At 42.9% G+C, this 12282-nt stretch overlaps 1 protein-coding gene across 1 annotated transcript in view; it reads left to right on the forward strand.

Moving 5' to 3' along the window:
* Positions 1-12282, forward strand: part of LOC309615811 (ATP-binding cassette sub-family C member 4-like) — a 204891-nt gene that overhangs the window by 96743 nt on the left and 95866 nt on the right. Inside the window, 5 exon segments of the mRNA XM_082365781.1 lie at positions 4384-4638; positions 5983-6123; positions 6923-6960; positions 7256-7350; positions 9248-9394. Coding sequence (XP_082221907.1) covers positions 4384-4638; positions 5983-6123; positions 6923-6960; positions 7256-7350; positions 9248-9394 — 676 coding nt within the window.

Consider the following 12282-nt stretch of genomic DNA (forward strand, 5'->3'; position numbering starts at 1 on the left):
AGAAAGAGCCCGGAGTCAGTGACAGAGACACGGATGGTTCAGTGGCCACGGCGAGCTTCCATGTCTGAAGCAAGGTCCTGGAGGGACACCCCACCGTGTGTGGTGGACACGGCAGCAGTCTGGGCTCCTGGCGGGGAGGCGGGGGAGAGGGAGGATTACCGGTTACAGGGGAATGGACATCAGGCTGGCTCATCGGTTACCGTGGGAACCAGGGAAGGAGCACAGCCCTGGCCGCCCCTTTGGTAGCATGGTGGAGCGTTCTGAGCTGAAGCTGGCACAGTCATTGGCTGGGGCCTGGGGCAAGTGTGTAGGAAGGTCAGTCACGTGATTGGGGCGTAGGTGAAGCAGGCCCTGGATGAGCAGGGATGGGCAGAGAGCACGAGAACAGCCGTCTCGGGTGGGCTGATCACACAGCGGTCTTGGCTATAGAGCATTGCTATGTCTTTGAGCTGTTGGATAATTTCCACTGTGATTTGTGCTGTTTGGATTCTGTTCTTTCATTTTCATATTTGGAAGGTGTTCAGTCCTAATGAAAAAGGATTTGCTTCCTGGATGGGACTGGGAATGTTGTAGAGACTGACGGAGGCCACGCTAGCATTCATTTTCTATCTAATATTCTCTGGGAAGAAGTGTCTAGAAAATGCACTCTGGCAAAGGTTACCAAGAATCTATTAATTTTTTTGTTGTTAATATGTACATTATATGTCATAAATAATCAGAAAACTAAGAAAAATGTACCCATTTTTATATGACAAATCCGTCTTCTCCCGTTCCCACAAGGCAGTACCTAAAAGATGCAAGTCAGATTCTGGTACTGAAAGATGTAAGTAGTTTCTAGAAGCCTGTGGAGCTTGCTAGTACTCAGGTGTGTTGAAGGCCACGCCTCCCAGCAGGTCACTCTCCTTGAGTTCATGGTAAACAGCCTTTTCTCCCTCAGTTTTATGCCCCCTTCTTCTCAGAGCTGGTATTCATGCCTTTGAGGATGAATCCGAAGACCTGTAGAAATGTCACTGTCACACCCTAGGCCACATAAACCCTAAAGTATATGAAAGTGCTGCCGCAGAGTTACTGAATTATCACTGTTCTAGTGAAATTTATTAAGGATAACGATGCTATTTTATTTAGAACTATTTGTGTTCCCTTTCCACAACTTAAGTCAAAGAGTGTTAGTATTTGGAAATTAGAGATACTAAGACCTGTTTGTATCCATGTGATTGTCATGCTTGGTTTGCCTGAAGAGCATCTTCCATTAACACCAGAAGGGAGGCAAGCACCCCCAGTTAGAGACGCCCACGCTGCTGGTGTAGCCAGTTGCTGGTCTCACTGCCCAGGCCTCTTTCTGTGCCCCATACACGTGAGAGCCTGTGCGGCGGTAGGACAAGGCCCTGCCTTCGTGGGGCTTCTGTTCTTATGGGGACAGATGTGATGAAAGAGAGAGGGGGTGGGGCTGATATCCTGCCTTCCTCCCTGAGGAGCTGGTGCCTCTCGGGGCCTGAGTGACACGAAGGTGAGGGCCATCCAGGCACCTGGGGGAGGGGGGTCCTAAGGAAGGAGCTGACCTGGCAGGTTGGAGGAATGGCAGGAAGGCCAGCGTGTCTGAGGAGAGTGAGCAGGGGACGTGGAGGGCGCTGGTCTCTGAGCAGCGGGCAGTGGGCCAGGAAGTGGGATGGAAGCCGTTGGTCGGTCCAGAGCAGAGGAGTGATGTGGTCTGACGTGTGATTTAAAAGATTCCTCTGATGTTCACTGGAGGGCGACAGCAAGAGAAGTTAGAAGTCTTAGTACAGTTGAGAAGACAGAAGTGTGGGCTCAGGCTAGTGTATCAGTTTCTGGAGCTGCCATAACAAAGTACTGCAAACTGGGTGGCTTAAAGCAACAGAAATTTATCATCTCACTGTTCTGGAGGCTGCAAGTCCCAAATCAAGGTGCTGGCAGGGCCGTGCTCTCCCCGAAGGCTCTAGGGGAGAATCCTCCCTTCCAGCTTCTGATGTTCACTGGCTTTCCTTGTGGTTCCTTGGCTTACAGCTGCAGGACTGTAGTCTCTGCCTCTGATGTCACGTGGCCATTGTCCCCGTGTCTGTCTGAGTCTCTTCTCTTCTCATAAGGACATCAGTCATATTGGATTTAGGGCCACCCTACTCAATATGACCTTACCTTAACTTGATTACATCTGCAAAGACCCTGTTTCCAAATAAGGTCACCTTTACAGGTGTGACGTTTATAGCTTGAACGTATCTTTTTTTTGGAGGAGGGCACCATTCAACCCACAACTCCTAGCATGGTTAGGGGTGGATTGGAGATTAGTGAGAATTTTTCAGAGTTGGTGGTGGTTTGATGCTTCACTCCTTGGCTTGTTTGCCTCTGTGCTTCAGCACCTCCATCCTTAACCACCGTCTGTTCCAGTAGGCCCTTGGTAAACTTCCTGACTTATCAAATGAATTTCTGCTCCAAGTAGGATATTAAAATGCAAAACCTCTACCTCTCTAGAAGCAGTCAACTCTTCTCTACTCCTCCAGGAATGGGGGGCTCAGATCTCTCAAGCTTGAGAGCAGTTGATTTCATGCACAGAGGGGGTGATACTAGTGTATAAAACCCCAGCATTGGCACTATTATGAGCACAGAATCAGTGGGCAGGAGAATAACCTATTTAGCCAGTCCCTGGATGTTTTAGGGTCCCCTTATTACTTCTTTTGAGGACACTACCCTCAATTTTACTACTATCAGAACAACCATTTGTCCGCTGGTGAGCACCCTTGGATGAGTTGGGGTCCATCCTTACTGTTTGTCTGGTCTCTCAGAGCAGAGAGGGGATGACTGTCCCCTCGTCCCCTCAGAATGATCAGTGATTGGCTGCCGAGTAAAATTGCTGTCTTTGTACCATTAGTTGTTTCCTTGTGCATCTTACAGATACTAAGTGGAAAGTGATAATTTCATGAAATAAGGTGTATGAATTTTGCCTCCCAAGTGGAACAAGACACAGTGTATCATGAATAATTTTCTAATTCTGCAGTATCAGACAATGCCCAAAGGCTTCATTGGGCTTCTCCTAGGGGACCACCTCAGGGGATAGAATGAGAGGGGTACCAGCTAGGGTCGTGGGCCACCTTCTTTACCTGACCTGTCTTAACCAGACATACCCTACTTTAATTAGTTTTTCATCCTGGAATTTTGCCCAGTATTTTGTTTGCCACTGAGTGAATCAGCTGAGTCTTGTTTCATGGGGTCAGAAAATAGTGAAAACATCTGCACATTATTTTATATAACTTTGTAAGGGAGGGAAACTGTGCAATGATGTGTTACACATGTTCAAAGAAAATGATTTGATTGGCTGTAGCTTAAGCAGTTGCCTGATTTGGGGAAGCCTGGTTGGCTGCTTGTGATTGATTCTGGCTTAGGTTTTGGTTTGCTGGCACAGGCTGCCAAGGCATTAGAGCCACCCCGGTCTCATGACCTCCTTGTTTATTAGTTATTTCATCAGCTGAAATATTGAATTTTCAGTTGGGAACTTCCTGTGTTTGTGGGGCAGTTGTGAAGACCATGAAGATGCAGCTCGTGGGTTCTCTGTCCAGGGCTGGTTCCTACATTGCTCGTCTCAGTGGGGCACATGATACTATGACAATGGTCAGCGAAGATTTGATGAGTCACCCTTACCTATGCAGATGTGCTCGTGCCCACCTCTGGGTCAGTCTTAAGTTTCTTTTTTTTTTTTTTTTTAATTTTTATTTATTTATTTATTTATTTTTGGCTGTGTTGGGTCTTCGTTTCTGTGCAAGGGCTTTCTCTAGTTGCGGCAAGTGGGGGCCACTCTTCATCGCGGTGCGCGGGCCTCTCACCGTCGCGGCCTCTCTTGTTGCGGAGCACAGGCTCCAGACGCGCAGGCTCAGTAGTTGTGGCTCACGGGCCTAGCTGCTCGGCGGCATGTGGGATCTTCCCGGACCAGGGCTCGAACCCGTGTCCCCTGCATCAGCAGGTGGATTCTCAACCACTGCGCCACCAAGGAAGCCCAGTCTTAAGTTTCTTTCCTGGAATATCCTTCCCAATTGACTGTTTTTTTAAATCCTGCTTGTCACATGAGGCTTCTTTCAATTTCCATGTTGTCTAAACAGACCGTGTTGATAATATCACCAGCCTCTGTGCTTTTTGATTCCTGAAGTGCCCACGGTAGTTATGTCAGTAGCCTCCATTTTTAACACATGAGCACACATTTGTTTCCTATCCCCCAGTACCTAACGCAGGGCGTGGCAGAGATCAGAATGCTCAGTTCTTTTTCGAGTTGAATTGAAGTAGATTTGTCAATCAGAATTCCAAACCTAAGGATCATTTTCTTAGGAAAATCATAAGTTAAGACCAGTTAACTTTTCTTGATTGGTATTTAGAATAGATTAGTATTATCAAATGCAAATGTATTCCTCTCAAATTCTTTATTTTAGGGCAAAATACTGCAAAAGGGGACTTAACGCTACCTTTCCGAAATCTGGGGTAGATTTTGAAGATATCCTTTTAAAGAAGGTGAATGAGCAGGCTGAACTATCTCCAGTTCCAGGAGCTCCCACTCTGAGGAATCAGACCTCTGAGTCTTCAGTTTGGTCTCAACAGTCTTCCACACCCTCGTTGCAAGATGCCGCTCCAGAGAACCAAGATGTGAGTTTCTCATCCTGCAAATGCCCTGGTCTGTCCACTCTTGGTGGACTCATGGACCTTCAGTCTGCTCTGCTCATGACATCTTTGTTTGTCCCAAAGTAGATCCTAAGTTTCCAAGGCCTTATTCCATGGAATTGGTAGAATTAAATTGCTCCCTGAATGGGGTTCTCCCTTGGGTGTAGGATGGAGAATCTTATGGAGATCAGTAGTGGGTGTACTGCTATGAATTTCTGGGTGTATGTGGCTCACACTGATATGAGAACTCTTCAGTTTACCATAGTTACATCCTACTTGCTCTGTTGGCTCCTGGCTTCCTTTATGCATCTAGAGGCGTAATGTTAAGACCTCCTTATATGGAGTCCTGCTGTGGCCCAAATTAAATCAGCTGCTTTCCTATGTGTTAACTGGCACTGTAGGTGACTCATGGTATTATTTTGCCCCCTTGTCAGATGTTCTGTGATAGGCCAGAGGTAGCCTGTGCAAAGGACCTGACATACAACAGACAGTTTGGAATTAGTTCCCATCTTCCTTTCTTACCATTCAAGACCAAGAACCACATCTTATCCACCTTCAATCCCAGTGGCCAGCATAGAGCCCAGGACATCCTTGGCTCCTGTGACTCTATAATGCATTTTAAGTCCTCCAGACAGAAATGCACTAGATCTCCCTTAAAAACATACACAGGTGTTCCTCGATATCCAAACCCTCACTATCCAAACCCAGGATCCTGGATGATTCTGACAAGTATTTAGATTAGTCCCTCACATTCCAAACTCAGGAATCACTCTCTGAAATTCAGGAACCAAGCAGATTCTGATCATATGCTGTTCCCCTGCTATCCAGACTCACATTACTCCAGCTCACCGTGTGAACTCAGTTTACTGTATCTGGCTAGTATTTTGAGCCCCGAGTATGTTTTATGTTTCCATCATTGAGTGACACAAATAATCTAGAGGGATACATTAGCTCCATATCATTTAGTGTATTATTTTGGAATAAGCTTCTGCATTTATACTTGAATCAGGTATGTTGTGTGTGTGCTGAGGCCCATGATCGATTTAAAGCAAAGCCACCCAACAGTGAATAACTTTGTGTAAATGATGTTTCCTTGTTTCTCATAGATTCCTAGGAGTAGGATGGCTGGGTCCAAGGGTGAATGCATACATGGTTTTGCTAGATACTTCCACATCCTTCTCTGTAGGAGACGGACCATCTTGCACTCCTACCAGCGTGTGAGCTGTGTCTGTTTTTCCACAGCTTTGCAGTGGAGTGAATTGTTGAACTTCTAAAATTCGGGGTTCATTATTTAAAATTTTGTCTCTCACTGTCATTTTTGCCTCGCAGACTGAGAATATACAGGTTACACTAGCACTGGAGAGGTATTCGGAGGGAAGAGTTCACTTTAAGACCTACGTGAATTACTTCACATCTGATGCTCACTGGCTTATCATCATTTTCCTTATTCTAGTAAACATCGCAGCTCAGGTAAGTAAGGACATTTATTTTGGTTTGTGCCCTCAACTTGATATATATGTACTATTTATACTGTATTTATTTTATTATTATTTTTAATATGTATATTAAGAGATTTATTTCAAAGAATTGGCTCATGAGACTGTGGGATCTAGCTGGGTGAATATGAAATCAGTAAGGCAGGCCTGCAGGCTGATTCAGGCCGCTGACCCTGAAGTCTTGAGGCAGAATTTCTTCCTTTTCCAAGAATCCTCAGGTTTTCCTGTTAAGGCCTTTGACTGACTGGATGAGGCCCACCGCATTGTTGAGGGTGATCTCCTTTACTTAAGTTGACTGACTGTAGATGTGAAGCACATCTACAAAATACCTTCACAGCAATATCTAGCCGAGCGTTTGGTTGAATCGCTGGACACTGGCCTGGCCAAGCTGACACAGAAAACTGACCGTCACAGTACCCGTCAAGCGTTTTTCCTTCAAAAAATCCCGACACTTACACTATTACTACTGCATTTTGCCGTCCACTTGGATTTGCGTTGAAATGCGGTATCTGTGGGGAGCAAAATAAGTGAGGCTTTCTGGTGTCACATGTGCATGATAGAGAGCTTTTAGGAAAGAAAGGATGTCTTTTAGAGATTTTACAATGTCACACGCCCTTCCCTGGCCTGCGGTTGTCTGGGACGTGGGGCTTGCCACTGACCTGAGCTGGAAGGACCGTCTCCGTTCTCTGGAACCTTTCCATCCATTCTAGTGAGTGGGGTTTTGAGGGGGTCAGTAATGTCAGTGTTTGAGTGATTGTTGTTTCCTGCTCCAGGTTGCCTACGTCCTTCAGGATTGGTGGCTTTCATACTGGTGAGTGATTCCTGGTCCGACCCAAAGTGCTGTAAAATCAACAAGAAGCCGCAGTTTCCCACAGAGTCAGGGGGGAGAGATGGGGCTTGTTCAGCCCCCTCTTCTGATCCTCACGTAGTTTCCCCTGCTATCATGATTCAAGTTGAGTCTTTATAAGGTAGATGGACACAGGGCCTTGTGAGCTGGGAACCATTTTCCAGCATAAAACACATCTTCCAAATTGAGGGTTTTCCTTGGTTGTTATTTATCTAAATTCTATCCATAGCATAATATTTTTTTCTTGCCTGTTCCATAGGGTGAATGGACAGAGTACACTGTATGCCGTGGTGTATGGAAAAGGAAACCTAATTGTGGTCCCTGATCCTGACTGGTACTTTACAGTTTATTCAGGTAAAATCGAGTAATCTGGCCTATTATACAAGAGTCTGAGGTGCTTACAATGAGCCTGTGTGAGCAACTAGGGCTTCCAGGAGTAATTTAGTAATGTCTTAGCGGGTTAAGAGTCTGAGTTGCATTTACTCTGTGAATTAATTAGAATGATTATTTTTAAAATCTACTAGAACAAAGAGGTTGAATGAAGACTCTTAATTTGCTCTGTACTGGATTTTGGAAGTTAATCCAGGATTGCACATTCAGAAAATCAGCCACTAGAAGTATGTGGCTATTGTCTATTCTAGTAAGTTGCTTCAGCAAAATCTTATCTCATTAGATGGATGGGCAAGAGGATTAGAAACAGATCCCCACCGTGTGGTTCAGGTTGTTCCAATTCTGTCTGAAAAAAACCTGGCTTTTATTGAACTTGGATGAATCCTTTGGCAGCAGGGGCCCCCAAATAAAAGCATTATATCCTCACAGGTATGCAAAGCCCCCTTTCTCCATACTGCTCATCTCTTGGGCTTCACTAATTACTTAAGAGGGAAGCTAAGCAGGGAGAATTCCAGTGTCTGGGAATTAGGATTGCTTCTCTTTCTTACCTTGAAATTACAATGTTATCGTGTCCGCAACTGTGTGATTAATTTAGCATCTGGCTTGCTAGACTAATATTAACACGGCTCTCTGCTTTCAAAAGAGTGCTTAGAATATATGTAGTGTAACATACTTTTTAGAGGAAATACTCATCTAAAATATTAAATATTCCCATGGGAAACCCTCATACAAGCTTTCTGCGGAGATAGAGTGTGATATCTTTGTAAGAACCCACACATTGAAATTTGGTGTTTATTGTGTTGATCTCTTGCTAAGAAACCTAAATCCATTAGTTGTTTACCTTCTGAATTGGTGGACTATGGGAACTTAAAGGAAGAAGAAAGGGAATCTGTTATACATTCACATAGAATGATGGGCTAAGACAAATGCATGTTGATGGAGTTCAGGAATTTGAGCAGCTTTCAGAGTTGAAATAAGTGATGTGTCAGCTGGAGGGGAGAAAAAATGTACTTGATGGAATATTTATTATAGAAGTTATGTCCACTCTATTTAGCATTGTCTGTTCAAGAGATGTTAGGAGGGATATTTTAATTTTTATATGCATAGCAGGTACTCATTTATGTTGTTAATAAAATATAAGTTTGAGTGATTATGTTCATTTCCGAATGATTTGCATTTCTATAAAACACTTAGAGATTAGTTGCTCACTTAGATTAATTATGTCATGTTAAAATACAATTTGTATTTTCTTGCAATTCAATTATTTAAGAGATTTTCTGCTTGCAACTTAATATGATGTTTTCATACTCTTTAAAGCTACTTGGGCATGGAATTAACTACTTTACGTGGAATTAAATTTCGATGTAAATTTACCATTTACAAGGAAATGGTAAATCATTTCTCCTGTTCCCTGTTAATTCATGATGGTACCAAAGCATTCCTCAATTTTAGATTATGGGACATGTTTTAATTAGTAAGATTTGAAATACGGAAAAAGGAAGATCAACTACTTTTTATAATTTTCTTTCTTCTGAGTTTTTATTAGAACTTGTAATTGAATTAGGAAAGCATAGAATGAAATTGTGGTTTACACATGATTTTTTTTTCCCATGTGGTTTCTGTTTAATGAGAGGAACATAGTGATTTTTATATTCTTCCTTATAAATGTATCTTGTGAATGTATTAAACACTTAAATAATCCATTATATATATAAATTTTTCTATATTCTATTTATGAATTTATATATAAATTATATTTATAAAATAAAATACATAATTTCTTTATAAACTGCCTGCCATGCTTTAGCATCATGGAAGGAAAGGCAGAGATCTTGTGCTGAATGATGTTTCTTTATTTCAGTTCTAACTGTGGGTACTGTCCTTTTCGGCATCACAAGATCTCTGTTGATATTCTGCGTTCTTGTTAATTCTTCACAAATTCGGCACAACAAAATGTTGGAGTCCATTTTGAGAGTTCCGGTATTGTTCTTTGATACAAATCCAATAGGTAAGTCAGACACCAAGTTTCTCAGCATATATGTCTTGTTAATGCATTTAGTGCCTGATTACATTTGATATTTGAAATTGGAGGAGATTCTTGGGAGAAAATCACTGTGCATGTTGTTCCATCTTGTACAAAAAGCTTTACTGATATTTTTTTCCTACCAGAGAAAATCTGAATATAAGATCATATAAGCTTTCGTTCCAATTTATGTGTGTGTGGAAAGATAAATGAACATTCACTTTGCAGAATGATTTAGGAATCCATTTTTTGTGTGGCGTATGAAACACCTTACATTCGATATAAATGTGTTTCAATGTTGTTGATGAGTTGCTAAAACGTTGGCTGTGTCACATAGTGTTAAGCTAGGTTGTCCCCTCAGAAGGAACTTCTTACAAAGAATCTCTACATGAGACAGGCTGTGTGTTTCTTTCTTTCATTTCCCATCGATTTCTGGGATCACAGTGCTCTGACATGTGCCTATAACTTTGAGGTTTACCTAAAATGGTAATGAGAGTGGTTCAAGATGGCAGAGTAGAAGGCCGTGCGCTTACTACTTCTTGTGAGCGCACTCTAATCACAACTAACTGCTGAACAGTCATCGACAGGAAGCCACTGGAACTCACCAAAAAAGATACCCCACATCCAAAGACAAAGGAGAAGCTGGAGTGAGACGGTAGGAGGGGCACAATCACAGTAAAATCAAATCCCATTACCGCTGGGTGGGCGACTCACAAACTGGAGAACAGTTATAACACAGAAGTCCACCCACTGGAGTGAAGGTTCTAAGCCCTACGTCAGGCTTCCCAACCTGGGGGTCCAGCTATGGGAGCAGGAATCCCCACAGAATCAGACTTTGAAGGCCAGTGGGATTTGATTGCAGGACATTGATGGGATTGGGGGAAACAGAGACTCCACACTTGGAGGGCACACACAAAGTAGTGTGCGCATGAGGACCCAGGGGGAAGGAGCAGTGACCCCATAGGAAACTGAACCAGACCTACCTGCTAGTGTTGGAGGGTCTCCTGCAGAGGCAGGGGGTGGCTGTGGCTCACCACGGGAACAAGGACACTGGCAGCAGAAGTTCTGGGAAGTACTGTTTGGTGAGAGCCCTCCTGGAGTCTGCCATTAGCCCCACCAAAGAGCCTGTAGTCTTCAGTGCTGGGTTGTCTCAGTCCAAACAGCCACCAGGGAGGGAACTCAGCCCTGCCAATCAGCAGACAAGCAGATTAAAGTTTTATTGAACTCTGCCCACCAGAGCAACACCCAGCTCTACCCACCACCAGTCCCTCCCATCAGGAAGCTTGCACAAGACTCTTAGATAGCCTCATCCACCAGAGGGCAGACAGCAGAAGCAAGAACTACAATCCTGCAGCCTACGGAATGAAAACCACAATCATAGAAATGTAGACAAAATGAAAAGGCAGACGACTATGTCCCAGATGAAGGAACAAGATAAAACCCCAGAGAACCAGCTAAATGAAGTGGAGATAGGCAACCTTCCAGAAAAAGAATTCAGAATAATGATAGTGAAGATGATCCAGGACCTCGGAAAAAGAATGGAGGCAACGATTGAGAAGATGCAAGAAATATTTAACAAAGACCTAGAAGAATTAAAGAACAGACAAACAGAGATGAACAATACAATAACTGAAATGAAAAATACACTAGAAGGAATCAGTAGTAGAATAACTGAGGCAAAAAGAACGGATAAGTGACCTGGAAGACAGAATGGTGGGAATCACTGCTGCAGAACAGAATAAAGAAAAGAGAAATGAAGGCGGCCTAAGAGACCTCTGGAACAACATTAAACACACCAACATTTGCATTATAGGGGTCCCAGAAGGAGAAGAGAGAGGGAAAGGACCTGAGAAAATATTCAAAGAGATTACAGTCAAAAACTTCCCTAACATGGGAAAGGAAATAGCCACCCAAGTCCAGGAAGCACAGAGAGTCCCAAGCAGGATAAACCCAAGCAGAAACATGCCGAGACACATAGTAATCAAACTGACAAAAATTAAAGACAAAAAAATTATTAAAAGCAACATGGGAAAAACGACAAATAACATACAAGGGAACTCCCGCAAGGTTAACAGCTGATTTCTCAGCAGAAACTCTGCAAGCCAGGAGGGAGTGGCATGATATATTTAAAGTGATGAAAGGGAAGAACCTCAACCAAGAATACTCTACCCAGCAAGGATCTCATTCAGATTCTATGGAGAAATCAAAAGTGTTACAAACAATCAAAAGCTAAGAGAACTCAGCACCACCAAACCAACTCTACAACAAATGCTAAAGGAACTTCTCTAAGTGGGAAACACAAGAGAAGAGAAGGACCTACAAAAACAAACCGCCCAAAATTAAGAAAATGGTAATAGAAACATGCATATTGGCAATTACCTTAAATGTGAATGGATTAACTGCTCCAACCAAAAGACAAAGACTGGCTGAATGGATACAAAAACAAGACCCGTATATATGCTGTCTACAAGAGACCCACTTCAGAACTAGGGACACATACAGACTGAAAGTGAGGGGATGGAAAAAGATATTCCATGCAAGTGGAAATCACTAGAAAGCTGGAGTAGCAATACTCATATCAGATAGCATAGACTTTAAAATAAAACATGTTACAAGAGACAAGGAAGGACCCTATATAATGATCAAGGAATCAATCCAAGAAGAAGATATAACAATTATAAATATATACGCACCCAACATAGGAGCTCCTCAATACATAAGGCAAATGCTAACAGCTATAAAAGAGGAAATCGACAGTAACACAATAATAGTGGGGACTTTAACACCTCACTTACACCAATGGACAGATCATCAAGATAGAAAATTAATAAACACAAGCTTTAAATGACACAATAGACCAGATAGATTTAATT

The sequence above is a fragment of the Balaenoptera borealis genome (genome assembly GCF_965194805.1).
Source record: "Balaenoptera borealis genome assembly, chromosome: 18".
NCBI lineage: Eukaryota > Metazoa > Chordata > Mammalia > Artiodactyla > Balaenopteridae > Balaenoptera > Balaenoptera borealis.